Here is a 13,759-nt window from a genome sequence, read left to right on the forward strand (position 1 = left end):
AAAGTGCTTGGGTGACACTCAGCCCTCAGCTCTGGGAGGTATCTACATTCCTAAGGGATTTGGATTGATGTGGGAGGAGTCAGTGGAGCCTGATATCCACTCCCAGGGCTGAAGATATCTGCCCAGTGTCAGGTTCTGGGGTACCATTCAGTGTGGAGAGAATGTGTAAACCATGTGTAAACCATGACCGCAAAGGATTGATGAGCGCTTTTTACTAATTTCCAGCACCATATAGGGTGGTGGTGAAGGGCCACCAGAGTTTGACAGACTTAAATAAATGCCTTTTCTGGAAGTACAAAAGCTGTATAACCTTGGACAAGTTTATCTTTCAGTTTCCTCATCTGTAAAATGGAGTAATAAACATGTCTGTTGTGATCACAGTGTTATTGTGAATTAAAGTTCTGTAATTCATTGTGGTGCCTGTAGATAAATAGTGGATAAATGACGGTTGTTAAAATGTGAGTTGAAAGACTGCCTGATGACCCTTCAGGAGGATAATCTCTATTCTTTTCCTACTCCCTCTCTGCTTAAATCCAAGAGAAGAATTAAAACTTTCTCCTCTGGGAAGGCAGCTATGTCTTCACCTCTCTGACTTCTAGATAACTACCAAGTTTCCAAGTGCTGTCAACATCTTTTTTTTAACGTCGAGTACTTTTCTTGAGCACCTGCAGCCTCCTGGGGACTGAAAGAGAACCCTGAACACTGAGTCTCACGGTAGCTTTTGAAGTAAAATCTGATATTTCATAGTAACGACAGGTATGAAAAACGCTGGGGTTAGAGTCCACAATAACCGAAGTTCCTCAATCAGGAGCTGGGTTAATTAATGCCGAGCAGACCACCACTAGAACATATGTAAATAGCGATAATCGTGGGATTCTATGCACTGTTTTTTGCTACATTAAAAATACACTAAATGCATTATTTACTTAAACACTGATTCCCAGAAAATGTCTCTTTCCCTCCTTTTTCTTTATACGTGAGGTCAGAATGCTCCAAAAGCTGTCTAAAGAGTAAAACCGGAGGTTTCAAAGTCGACTAGTAAATCATACTTGCAATGAATAAGCAACTGTTTCCATTCCGCAAGGAAATTTACCGTCATCGGTTCAAATCAGTGGCGAAAAAATAAAACCTTCACTCGACGAGGATGGGATTCGAACCCACGCGTGCAGAGCACAATGGATTAGCAGTCCATCGCCTTAACCACTCGGCCACCTCGTCCCAGAAGCCTACTCTTTCCTGGTAGCTATAGGGAGTAAAACTAGGGGGATGTGACGTAATGGAATGGGAGCCGCCATTTTGTACGGAAGCAAAGCTCCGATCTTTTTTACAGCAAGAAATAAAAAGAAGATGGCCGCTCCCATGCAGTGAGGAATTTGCAGTGGGGAGGAATAAAGGAAAATTCCGTAGAAAATGAGATAACCTTGAAAGAAATAAAATTGGCATACTAACTGGGAAAAAACTTTGACTGAAGAAATCTTAGGGAGGGTCCGCCGCCTAAGGGGCGGGGCCGACGCGTTGAGCGGCTTTGCGCCTGCGCTTTAGCTAGGCGGTTAGATTTGAATGCTTTACAGAGTCCTCTGGGCGTCGTGAGGAGACGGGAAGGGGTGGGGGTGAGCTATGTGAGGAGCGTGCGGACCACAAACAAGTCTGAGAATTTGTGAAGCCGTTGGGCCGCGGCGGGTAACTTTCGTCCTGGTCTTCGCCCGCGGGATTTAGGTTTTGCTAGAGCGGACTCAAGGCCCCACGCTGGGAGGAGAGGGACGCGCCTACAGCCAGGCTGCCGCAGAACTGTGGGCTCAGGTACGGACGCTTCTCCCCCGGTGCAGGACTCGCTCTTTTCTCACCTCGGCCTACACTTGTGCCGCCTCTCGCCCCCCTAGCAGTCTCCATCCACACCTGGGCCCCACGAGCGGCCCTGGGTCGCTGGCCCGCGGCTCTCTCCGCGTCCCGCCCCGCCATCTTCTGTCAGGGCTCCAGGACTGCCCCTAGCACCTACCTCCTTTTCCCTTCTTTGGGGAACTCACGGGTGTTTGCATTTCTTAGTCTTTTCTTAGCTATAAATGAAGTAACAGAAATGTGATTTTGAACTCTCGGTTTATGGTTTATTTACAGTGTCTGATCTGAGTGCTAGCGGCACTGAGCAGATTTTGAGTTTTCTGGGGCTGCCGTCTATGGGGTCGCACAGAGTCGGACACGACTGAAGCGACTTAGCAGCAGCAGCAGCAGCGGATGTAATAACATAAATAAAGCCAGTATTAGTACGCCACAAATAAGTTTTTAAAAAATCATCGGTGCGTTATTAAGCCAGAGTTAAGGAGTCTTTTCTTGCTGTTTGTCTCAATAGTAGAGTTTAAGAAAAAAGTTCTAAAAATATGTTTTGTCGATTGGAATCTTAAAGGTCGGTTTATAGAGATATGACAGAGAAGACCAAAGCAGAGCTTACTTTAGGTATTAAGGTTGAAGTTTTCAGTTGAATTGGATCAGTCTAATTCCTCAGATCTGTATTGGATTCCTTGTCTTGTGCTCGGGCAGGGAGCAGGAGATTCAGTCCTTCATCTAAAATTTACAGTCCAGAACGGGAAGGAATTGATATACACAGATAACTATAAAGCAAGACACTGTAAAGGATTACAGGACATCCTAAAGGAATGTGGGAACACAGACCAGCTTATTTGATGCTTTTTGGCAGTGGAGTCTAGAGGAGGCTTCTTGGAGGAAGTGTTATTTGAGGTGGAACTTGAAGGAAAGAATGGTTTGAGATGTGAATTTAACGTACTGTAAAGGTTGGGTTCCAGGTGGTATGATTTTTCTTGACAATGTGAATGGCTGGAAATGTTTACAAGGTGACAAGTAGATGTAAACTGAGTGAAAAATACTTGGAGTGGTAATATTAATGATGTGTTTGATGCTAAGTAAGAGACAGTAAAAGATACCCTAGATATTGGTAGTAGGACAGTGCTGTCCAATAAATCTTCCAGTGTTAATGGTAATGTTTAATTTCTGCATTGCCCAGCACAGTACTCATTAATCTCATATGACTATTGAGCACCTACATTGTGGCTAATTGTGGCAAGAACGGTATTTAAATTTTCTTGCATTTTAATTAAATTTAAATGATATAGACTCTAGATCTGTACTAACTGATATAGCACAAGTCTAGAGTCTATATCATTGGACACTATGAAATATATTAACTGTTGTTCAGTGGCTCAGTCCTGTTTGACTCTTTGAGCCACGGACTGCAGCAAGCCAGGCATCCCTGTCTTTCACCATCTCCCAGAGCTTGGTCAGAGTCATGTCCACTGAAACGGTGATGCCATCCAATCATCTTTCTCAGCGTCAGGGTCTTTTCCAATGAGTGGGCTCTTTGCATCAGGTGGCCAAAGTATTGGAACTTCAGCCTCAGCACCAATCCTTCCAATGAATATTCAAGGTTCATTTCCTTTAGGATTGACTGGTTTGATCTCCTTGCTTTCCAAAGGACCCTCAAGAGTCTTCTCCAACACCACAGTTCAAAAGCATCAGTTCTTCGGCGCTCAGCTTTCTTTATAGTCCAGCTCTCACATCCATACCTGACTACTGGAAAAACCATAGCTTTGATTATGTGGACCTTTGTCGGCAAAGTAATGTCTCTGCTTTTTATTATACTGTTTAGGTTTGTCATAGCTTTTCTTCCAAGGAGCAAGTGTCTTAATTTCATGGCTGCAGTCACTGTCCGCAGTGATTTTGGAGTCCAAGGAAATAAAATCGGTCACTGTTCCCATTGTTTCCCCATCTATTTGCCATGAAGTGATGGGACCGGATGCCATAATCCTAGTTTTTTGGATGTTGAGTTTTAAGCCAGCTTTTTCACTCTCCTCTTTCACTTTCATCCAGAGGCTCTTTAGCTCCTCTTCACTTTCTGCCGTAAGGGTGGTGTCATCTGAATATCTGAGATTATTGATAATATACATAAATTGAATTAAAAGATACTTTATTTTATTCTTTAATAATCACAATTATTTGATTGGATATGTGCACCTGTAACTGAAAATGGGGTCCGACTGCTTACCACTCAAAAGTCAATAAAGAGGCAAGGTTGGTGGAAAGGAGAGTTTGCTTCTTTTTGGATATTGGCAATGGGCTAAGAGGGCAGACTTCTGTTCAAAGCCCAACTCTCCCCCAGTGATGATCAATGGGCAACAGCTTTTATAGATATGGCGAGAGGCTACATGCAGAAACAGCACAGTCAGCTCTGACAGTCATCTTGAAATTGATCGTGTGGTGATCTGATCAAGATCATCTTGATTGTTTTAAATACAGTTGATCTTCACTCCTAGGATGGGCTTGTTCCCGTTTCTTTGAGACTAATTCTCTGAACAGTGGTAGCTTATGTCATGGCTACAGTCTACTCATTGTGTAGTTCACTTCTTCCACCTGGTGGGGGTTTCAGTATCTTTAAGAGCTCACAGGATATGGCCCAGAATAGTATCTATAGCCCTTGAGAAGGAACTAAAGGTCCTTTACTATGCTTGATGACTAAACTATTTTTATGTGGTTTCTTTTGCTGTTTTCCTTTGTTTCTGCATTTTCTCACTTCTCTGATTATGCTATTCTTTAGGTAAAGTTTTTCCATAGACAAAAGGCAGGTGGAGAACATGGGGAACAAGGTCCATAGAGTCCTTCTCCATTTCATGTTGAACGCTACACAACTTTCAGATCTTGGAATCGGATACTGCCATGCTCATTTCTGGGGCCACATTGATCAAAAGTACTTGCTTTATATCACAGCAACTGCCAAAAATCCAGCTTTGCAATAATATGTAACCAAAACTAGTGTAAGGTCAGTGGGTACTCTTTTGAACTAGCAGTAGATAGATGTTGAGAATTATTTCTCTCAGAAATTTAAAATGTTCCAGAACCCCTTTGTGAGTATGCTGTAGCACCCCTCCTTACGTGCCAGGTGCACCGTTTTGGAACCAATTAATAATCAGTGAATGTGATGATGATCGAAAGTTCAACCATAACAGCATTTTACACATGAAGCTTAATGTGAGAGTCTGCAGTCTCCTATTTCTGTTGGAAGTGGAACTTACAGATATGTAATAAATAGAGTATTTTTAAAAGAGGACATCAGTAAGCTTTGACTCTTATCACTTAAGTGCTAAGTCTGGCAGAGAGACAGAGATTATGCACAATGCCTGTTTCAAACAATGAATATGTTTAGATGATTCAAGGCTATGGTTTTTCCAGTAGTCGTGTACAGATGTAGAGCTGCACAATAAAGAAGGCAGAGTGCCAAATAATTGATGCTTTTGAACTGTGGCACTCCTGACAGTCCCTTGGAAAGCAAGGAGATCAAACCAGTCGATCTTTAAGGAAATCAACCCTGAATACTCTTTGGAAGGACTGATGCTGAAGCTCTGATCATTTGACTACCTGATGCAAAGAGGTGATTCACTGGAAAAGACCCTGATGCTGGGAAGATTGAAGGCAGAAGGGGAAGAGGCTGACAGAGGATGAGATGGTTGAATGGCATCACTGATTCACTGGACATGAATTTGGGCAAACTCTGGGAGGTGGTGAGGGAGAGGGAAGCCTTGTGTGCTGCAGTCCATGGTGTTGTGAAGAGCTGGACACAACTTGGTGACTGAGCAACAAGATTTTGATAGTACTTTAAGTTTTATCTATGAATTTTGAATATGGACTTGAAAATATTTCCAAAAGGAGAAAAAAATATGGAAGGCATTGAATTTATTGAGCTTGTATTATTTACTAAGCACTGTGCCAAATTCTCAAAATGTGACAGTAAACGTAAGAGACACCAGCCCTGTTCTCATGGAGTTTACTGTTTAGGCAAGGATATGTTGATGCAAATAATAGTCAATCTGTAAATAAGAACAGAAGAGAGTTTTATCTGAGCCAAACTAGGAAGTATAGCCTGGGAGACAGCCTTTCAGTTCTGAGGAACTGTTCTGGAGAAGCATGATTTTCAGTGCAGCTTTATATCTTGTCAGAACAAAGAACATCAAATATAACAAGGGTACCTTCCTTCAGTGTTTCTTAAAGAAAGATTAACACATACACAGCCGGTCATTATGTTCTTGGAGCCTGGGAAGGGAGCCTTATCATCAAAGGAGTACTAGCACTGATGTCCCAGAAAGGGAGGCTTTTATGTCTGTCTGCAAAACAGACATTCTTTACCTCTGGACAGTGTACCCTCTTCTTTAATGGCTAAAGCACATGTATAGTGTATGTTAGATAAGCTATCACACTGGCTGTTCTAATTAGAATAAAGTTCAAGCCAAATCATGTGTAATCTGACTTGATTACAGTGGCTTCACCATACTTCAATATGTGAAAATTTCTTCCATCAGTTAGTTTGGGAAGATAAAAGGAATAATTAATTTACATAACAGACTTAAATTACAGTTGTGGTAATGCTACAAAGGAGACATACACAGTGATACAAAGTACTTTTCTTGGCTTTCTTGCCAAGAAATAATAGCAAATAAAAATTTGATGACTTGAGAAAGAGCTTTGTTTGTGCAGGAATAGAAATGCCAATGTTTCTAGCACAGAGAGAGAGACAGTGGTATGAGATTTAAGTATGAAGTCTGAGAGGCAAGCAGGATCCAGATCTTGTAAAGCTTTGTAGGTCCTGGTAAAGAGTTTATTTTCAGTACAATGGTAAGCTTTTAAGGGGTTTTACATAGGGAATGTTTTAAAGGTGATTTATGTTTAAGAAGACTTCAGGGGGATAAGAGCGGAAGTAGGGAGACCAATGAGACAGAAATTGTAATGTTCCACTTCAGAGATGAGGGCAGCTTGAATTATGGTGGTAAAGATAGGAGGGAATTAATTTGGGATATATATTGGAAATAGAATCAGTAAGACTTAGTGCTAGATTGAATAGAAGTGGAAACAGCTATCATACTTGGTTGATCTTGAAAAGTTTTCGGTTTTACTGTTAAGTTGATGTTTGCTGCTTTTAAAATAGATACTGTTTGTTAGATTAAGGGATTTACTTTCTATTCCTAGTTTGCTAATTTTTTTTTAATTTGAAAGGATGTTAAAAGTCATCAAACTTTTTTTAATCTGTTGAGATAATTTATGGTTTTTCCCTTTTAATCTGTTAGGATAGTAAATTGTAAAATTGATTTTCCAGTCTTGAACCAACTAAGTATTTCTGGAATACAACCAATGTGACCATGACACATTCTTCTTTTCACAAATTGCTCCTTTTTGCTATATTTTTCTTTTTTAGGATCTTACATTTATTGTAGTAAAATTAGCATGTAATATTTACTTTGTTGTACTATATATATCTGGATATAGAGCATCTGTGTATGAGATAGAGAAGGTGGCAGGTAAGAGAGTTTTCTTTAAAACAAAAAAAGTAGTGGAGGTAGTTGCTTTTGGGAAAGAGGATAGTATGTACTATCTTAAAACTGTAAAAATATTATTTTAAGTAGATATGGCTATAATCTGTGAACAAGAGATAAGTAAAACCAGAAAAATGGATAAACAGGCTGAGAAAGTGATGGAAGACAAAAGGAGAGTCAGAGATCAAATCCTAGGTGATTCCCATTGCCTTATATATCTATATTAACAGTTAATTAAATAAATTGATACTGAAGAATAAGCAGACTTTTACTTCAGGTTCAGGTTCATTATGGAGTATTGTTCTTTAATTTGGCTTCTATTGTATATAATAAAAGCATGTAAAATAAGGTATCTTTTAAGCATCTGTTTGGTTTTTTGTTTGTTTCGGTTTTTTATGTATTGCCAAAAGTGTACAAACATTGATTCTGAAAGTTACGTGTATGATATTCATTTAGTATTATGGTTGTTGTTGCTGTTCAGTCACCAAGTCACGTCCAACTCTTTTCTACCCCATGGACTGCAGCACACCGGACTCTTCCATCCTCCACTATCTCTCAGAGTTTGCTCAAATTCATGTCTGTTGAATAGGTGATGCTATCTAACCATCTCATCCTTCGCCACCCCCTTCTCCTTTTGCCTTCAGTCTTTCCCAGCCTCAGGATATTTTCCAGTGAGTCAAGTCTTCGCATCTGTTGGCCAAACTTCAGCTTCACCATCAGTCCTTCCAGTGAATATTCAGGATTGATTTCCTTTAGGATTGACTCATTTGATCTCCTTGCTTTTTAAGGGACTCTCCAGAGTCTTCTCCAGCAGCACAATTCAGAAGCATCAGCTCTTCAGCACTCAGCTTTCTTTATGGTCCACCTCTCACATCTGTTCATGACTACTGGAAAAATTATAGCTTTGACTGTATGAACCTTTGTCAGCAAAGTGATGTCTCTGCTTTTTATTTTTATTTATTTATTTTTTTGATGTCTCTGCTTTTTAATATGCTATTCAGGTTTGCCATGGCTTTTCTTCCAGGAAGCAAGCATCTTTTAATTTCGTGGCTGCAGTCACCATCTGCAGTGATTTTGGAGCCCAGGAAAATAAAACCTGTCACTGTTTCTATTTTTTCCCCTTCTATTTGCCATGAAGTGATGGAACTGGATGCCATGATCTTTGTTTTTTGAATGTTGAGTTTTAAGCCAGCCTTTTCACTCTCCTCTTTCACTTTCATCAAGAGGCTATTTAGTTCCTCTTTCTGCCATTAGAGTGTTATCATATGCATATCTGAGGTTGTTGATATTTCTCCCAGAAATCTTGATTCCAGCTTGTGTTTCATCCAGCCTGGGGTTTTTCATGAATTACTCTGCATAGAAGTTAAATAAGCAGTGTGATGATATATAGCCTTGTACTCTTTTCTCAATTTTGAACCAGTCAGTTGTTCCATGTTTGGTTCTGTTGTTCCTTGACCCACATACAGATTTCTCAGGAGACAGATAAGACAGTTTGGTAGTCCCATCTCTTCCAGAATTTTCCACAGTTTGTTGTGATCTATACAACCTAGATAGCATATTGAAAAGCAGAGACTTTGCTTTGCCAACAAAGGTCTGTCTAGTCAAGGCTATGGTTTTTCCAGTAGTCATGTATGGATGTGAGAGTTGGACTGTGAAGAAAGCTGAGCGCTGAAGAATTGATGCTTTTGAACTGTGGTGTTGGAGAAGACTCTTGAGAGTCCCTTGGACTGCAAGGAGATCCAACCAGTCCATTCTAAAGAAGATCAGTCCTGGGTGTTCTTTGGAAGGACTGATGCTAAAGCAGAAACTCCAGTACTTTGGCCACCTCATGTGAAGAGTTGACTCATTGGAAAAGACCCTGATGCTGGAAGGGATTGGGGGCGGGAGAAGAAGGGGACGACAGAGGATGAGATGGCTGGATGGCAGCACCGACTCGATGGACGTGAGTTTGAGTGAACTCCGGGAGTTGGTGGTAGACAGGGAGGCCTGGCGTGCTGTGATTCATGGGGTCGCAATGAGTTGGACACGACTGAGCGACTGAACTGAACTGATCGATTGATTTTTTGGCTGCACTGGTCTTAGTTGCTTTGCGAGGTGAATGGAAGCTTTTCTTCATTACAGTGCATGGGCTTCCCATTGCGATGGCTTCTCTTGTTGCAGAGCACAGGCTCTAAGCTCACGGGCTTTAGTAGTTGCAGCTTGCGGGCCCTAGAGTGCCTGGGCTTCAGTGGTTGTGGCACACGGGCTTAGTTGCTCAGCGGCATGTGCAATTTTCTTCAGTTCAGTTCAGTTCAGTCACTCAGTCGTGTCCGACTCTTTGCAACCCCATGAATCGCAGCACGCCAGGCCTCCCTGTCCATCACCAACTCCTAGAGTTTACTCAGATTCATGTCCATCGAGTCAGTGATGCCATCCAGCCATCTCATCCTGGGTCGTCCCCTTCTCCTCCTGCCCCCAATCCCTTCCAGCATCAGGGTCTTTTCCAATGAGTCAACTCTTCGCATGAGGTGGCCAAAGTACTGGAGTTTCAGCTTTAGCATCATTCCTTCCGAAAAGATCCCAGGGCTGATCTCCTTCAGAATGGACTGGTTGGATCTGCTTGCAGTTTTCTTGGACCAGAGGTTAAACCCATGACCCTTGCATTGGCAGGCAGATTCTATGCACCCACCACCAGGGAAGTCCCAGTTACAGTGTTTACAGTGTTATTTTTATGTCTTTTTTTTCTTTTTTTTGCTGAGTAAAGTTGAATTTTCATAAGATAAATATTCATTTTGTGCAGATTTTATTAAGCTGTATTTTGATGGCTGATTGACTATATTTTGAGATTGAATTATTATGTAATCCATAAACTCCTATAAACTGGGACAGTTTTTTATTTGAAGCATTGAAGTCCATATCATCCCAATCAGTATTGGTTACTGATTTCATCTTGAATATGAGAATTTTCCAAGAATGGTAATTATAACAGAGCAGTGTAAAGTCCTCAAAATTTTTCATATTTCATATTCCTATAATGAAAATTTTTTCTTCTTTCCTTCCTTTTTTGGCCCTCTCACAGAAAGTAATCCTAAATTCTCAATTTTGTTCTTAATCTCTTCCTTCATTACGATTTCTCCTCCTCTTTTCTCACCTTTTCTTATTGTGTATTTGTTACAGAAAAGTTTTTCTTCAAAAATGGATGGGATGTCTTCAGAGGCTAATGACGAAAAGTAAGTTCTTGAAATGCAGCTAAAAACATTAACTGCTTATCAGAGAAAGATATTTTTCCAATTGGTAAGACATATTGATAACTTCTGAAATGTTTTCCCAGTCTGTTCCAGGGAAAAGAAGTAAATGTTACAGAATCACGGCACTTCTTATCATATCTTTGTATAAACTCATCTAGAGTGAAAATTGAGATGGATTTAGAGGCTACTTCCCATCTCTTCAATTTAAGGATGAGAAAATTGAGGCCCAAGGAAATGATTTGTCTAAAGTTGGCATATCACAAACTAGCAGCTGTTTACAGCCTATAGGCATATGGATATATGACAAAGAAAAATATTTTTTAAACACTGTTTTTTAATTTTTGAATTAGTTGCCAAAATTTCATACAACAGTAGAAAAATCAAGTGTTGCGACACTGGGCTCATATTCTTGCTTGGCAACAGCTAACCTAGTGGAGTACATAGTAGCTGTAATGATCAAACCAGGCAGGGAGGAATTCTCTGTAGTCTCAACACCACCTATTTTTCTTAACATCTACTAAATTATCTGTTTGGCTTTTTCAGTATTCAAAACCTGGTCTAAAAAATCACACAGTAGTAAAACCAGAGCTAGAGGCTTTTGATTTATGATCCATTTATCTTTTGGTTTTTTTTAGCCCGCACTGCTGCTTATAGAATCTTAGTTCCCTGACCAGGGATTGAACCCATGCCCCCTGCAGTGGAAGCTCAGAGCCCTGACCACTGGACCACCAGGGAATTACCTTTCTTATTTTTTTTTTAGTCTATTTATCTTATAATTGTACTTATATCAATATGGTAAACTATGTTGTACTTATTGTTTTTCAGGAAATACATATGATATACCATATGTATTTTAAAATGCTGACTTCCTAAATACTGAATTTAAGTCTTGTAATATAAAGTTTATTAAGTGAAAGTGATGACTGATTTATAAGCATGGAAGGGATATTGTAATGATGGGTTTTAGAAATTCAGTCTTTTACCACTGTGTATGTAAAATTTTTTCCCTTTTTCAGTGGCAATGTGGAGAAACCTGTTGGAAGACGACATTCTTCAGTAAGAAACGCTTATTTGAGCTGTTGTTACCTTTTATTGACTGATGACTGTATACCACAGTACGTCTGAATGGCATCATCATCCCAACCCTGCTGGCTTCTGTTACTCTCTGGATAAAGACTCAAATATTTAACCTGATTATACAATTCTGTAGATATGCTGAAATTCCTATTTTATGGATTTCATGGTGATTTAATTCATTGTGTTCTGTGTAAATTATTCTTTAATAAATCTGTTTTAAAAATATATAAAAACTATTGTACAGAGCTGCAGCAAAACCAAATAATCCAGCTACAATCTATTTAAGCACAAAACTTTTTGAGTTATGAAATTGAAAAAAATCCAAAAGATAGGGATGATATTAGGCACAAGTTAACTAACAAGGGGTTCCAACAATAGCACCAGTGGTTCTGTGATACTTTCGCCATAAATATCTTTGCCGCAAACACTTTTGCCGCAAACACTTTTGCCGCATTACTAATTGGCAGCAGTATTATCATTGTGGAAGGGTTTTATAACACAATACAAAGCTCAATTACAAATACGTATCCTAGTGTTTGAAAACTGATAACCTATCTTAATAGAAGAAATTTTAGTGAAAAACTATGATGCCAAATGAAAAGTATGAAACAATAAATTTTTTTTAATGTATTAAATATACTATAAGCAAAAGATAAAAGGCAAGTGCTTAGGTACAACTCACAAAATAAAATCAGTTATTTATGCAGTATTGCCATGAATTTATACACATTTTAAATGTATTCAAGTATTCTGTAATAAAGTCTTTAACTTTGTTATTCATTTTTCATGTTTCATTATGTCCTTTTTAATGTCTCTCTTTTATCTTTTATAGCAAAATTGCCTTCTGGTCAATTAGTTATGCAGCAAAAGTGTTTGTAGGACAGATGTCTCTGCAAGGACACTTATGGTGAAAGTACTGGACACAATTAGTACTTGATTTCCTTTCATTTTTATACTCTAATCTCTTCCTCTGGGTAATAAACAGTTCTCTCTCTATATTATTATTATTACTACAGTATAGCTAGCTCTCCCAACTTCCAGTTTCCAGTTCTACATAAAAAATAGTGTCTGTTTCCCCAGGATTAAAAAATAAATAAATAAACCTAGAATACTCAGGGTTGAATCATGTTGGCTCTGTTTTTTTGATATGGGTCAAGTCCTCATTCCCAAACCAGTCACTAGTGATGAAAGAATGTTTGTGCAGATTGATCTTGGCCTAGGTTACCTGTTCAACCCTAGAGCTGAAGAAGAGTTTTACCCAGACCACATGGGATGAGAGTAAGCAAAATAACTGGGAAATGTAGGCAAGAAGGGAATGGAGCCAAACATTTAAAACAGCCACAAAGTACAAAGTAGTATGAATTTGTGGTGTTTTAGAGGTTTCTACAGAATTTTAGTATCTCTACCTTTCTGAAATAATAATAGATAATAGCAGACTTTCTTGAATATTTCTCTTCTAGATTTTGAAACCCCCAAGGAGTCCTCTTCAGGACCTCAGAGGTGGAAATGGGAATGAAACTACTCAGGTAAGTCTCTGGTACAAATGCATCATAGATGACTATTTTCAGTGATACTTTCAATAAGTAGAAAATTTGCTAGCTATTGAAGGGAGAGCACCATAAATGATTCTCAGTTGAATATGTACAAGTAAGCGTTCCTGGCCCTCAGCTTATAATCCAAACATTTGAGCAAGCTGGCACTGTTGATTTTTAACCCCTATTTACTTTCCCAGATTTCTTGCCACTCTCATACATGTATCTCACCGTTCAGAATTGCTTACCATTCCCCAAACAGACATGAACTGTCAAGGCTGTGGGTATTTATATGTGATATTACCTCTGTTAAGATGGCTAGTCCCTCATCCTCATTTACCTGCCAGTATTTTATTAAAAATTTTTCCAAACACACTGAAAAATAGAAAGAATTTTGTAGTAAATGTTCATATAGTCATTACCTAGATTCTACAATTAATATTTTATCATACTTGGTTTATTGTATATTTGTAGTCCTCTTTACCCCATAATTCCCATTTGATCTCTTAAGACTCAGCTTTGGTGTCACTTCTCTCAGAAAATCATCCCTTAACATATT

General features: G+C 39.3%; 1 protein-coding gene and 1 non-coding gene across 2 annotated transcripts in view; one reads left to right on the forward strand and one right to left on the reverse strand.

Annotated features, from left to right (window-relative positions):
• Positions 1–1,136: 1,136 nt before the first annotated feature.
• TRNAS-GCU (transfer RNA serine (anticodon GCU)) lies at positions 1,137–1,218 on the reverse strand. The gene has a single exon. It is a non-coding gene; the product is annotated as a tRNA-Ser (tRNA).
• Positions 1,219–10,538: 9,320 nt separating this feature from the next.
• Positions 10,539–13,759, forward strand: part of KNL1 (kinetochore scaffold 1) — a 54,596-nt gene continuing 51,375 nt past the window's right edge. Inside the window, exons 1-3 of the mRNA XM_052647049.1 lie at positions 10,539–10,573; positions 11,608–11,647; positions 13,129–13,194. Coding sequence (XP_052503009.1) covers positions 10,539–10,573; positions 11,608–11,647; positions 13,129–13,194 — 141 coding nt within the window. The remainder of the gene's footprint in view (positions 10,574–11,607; positions 11,648–13,128; positions 13,195–13,759) is intronic.

Source organism: Budorcas taxicolor, chromosome 10, assembly GCF_023091745.1.
Source record: "Budorcas taxicolor isolate Tak-1 chromosome 10, Takin1.1, whole genome shotgun sequence".
Lineage (NCBI taxonomy): Eukaryota > Metazoa > Chordata > Mammalia > Artiodactyla > Bovidae > Budorcas > Budorcas taxicolor.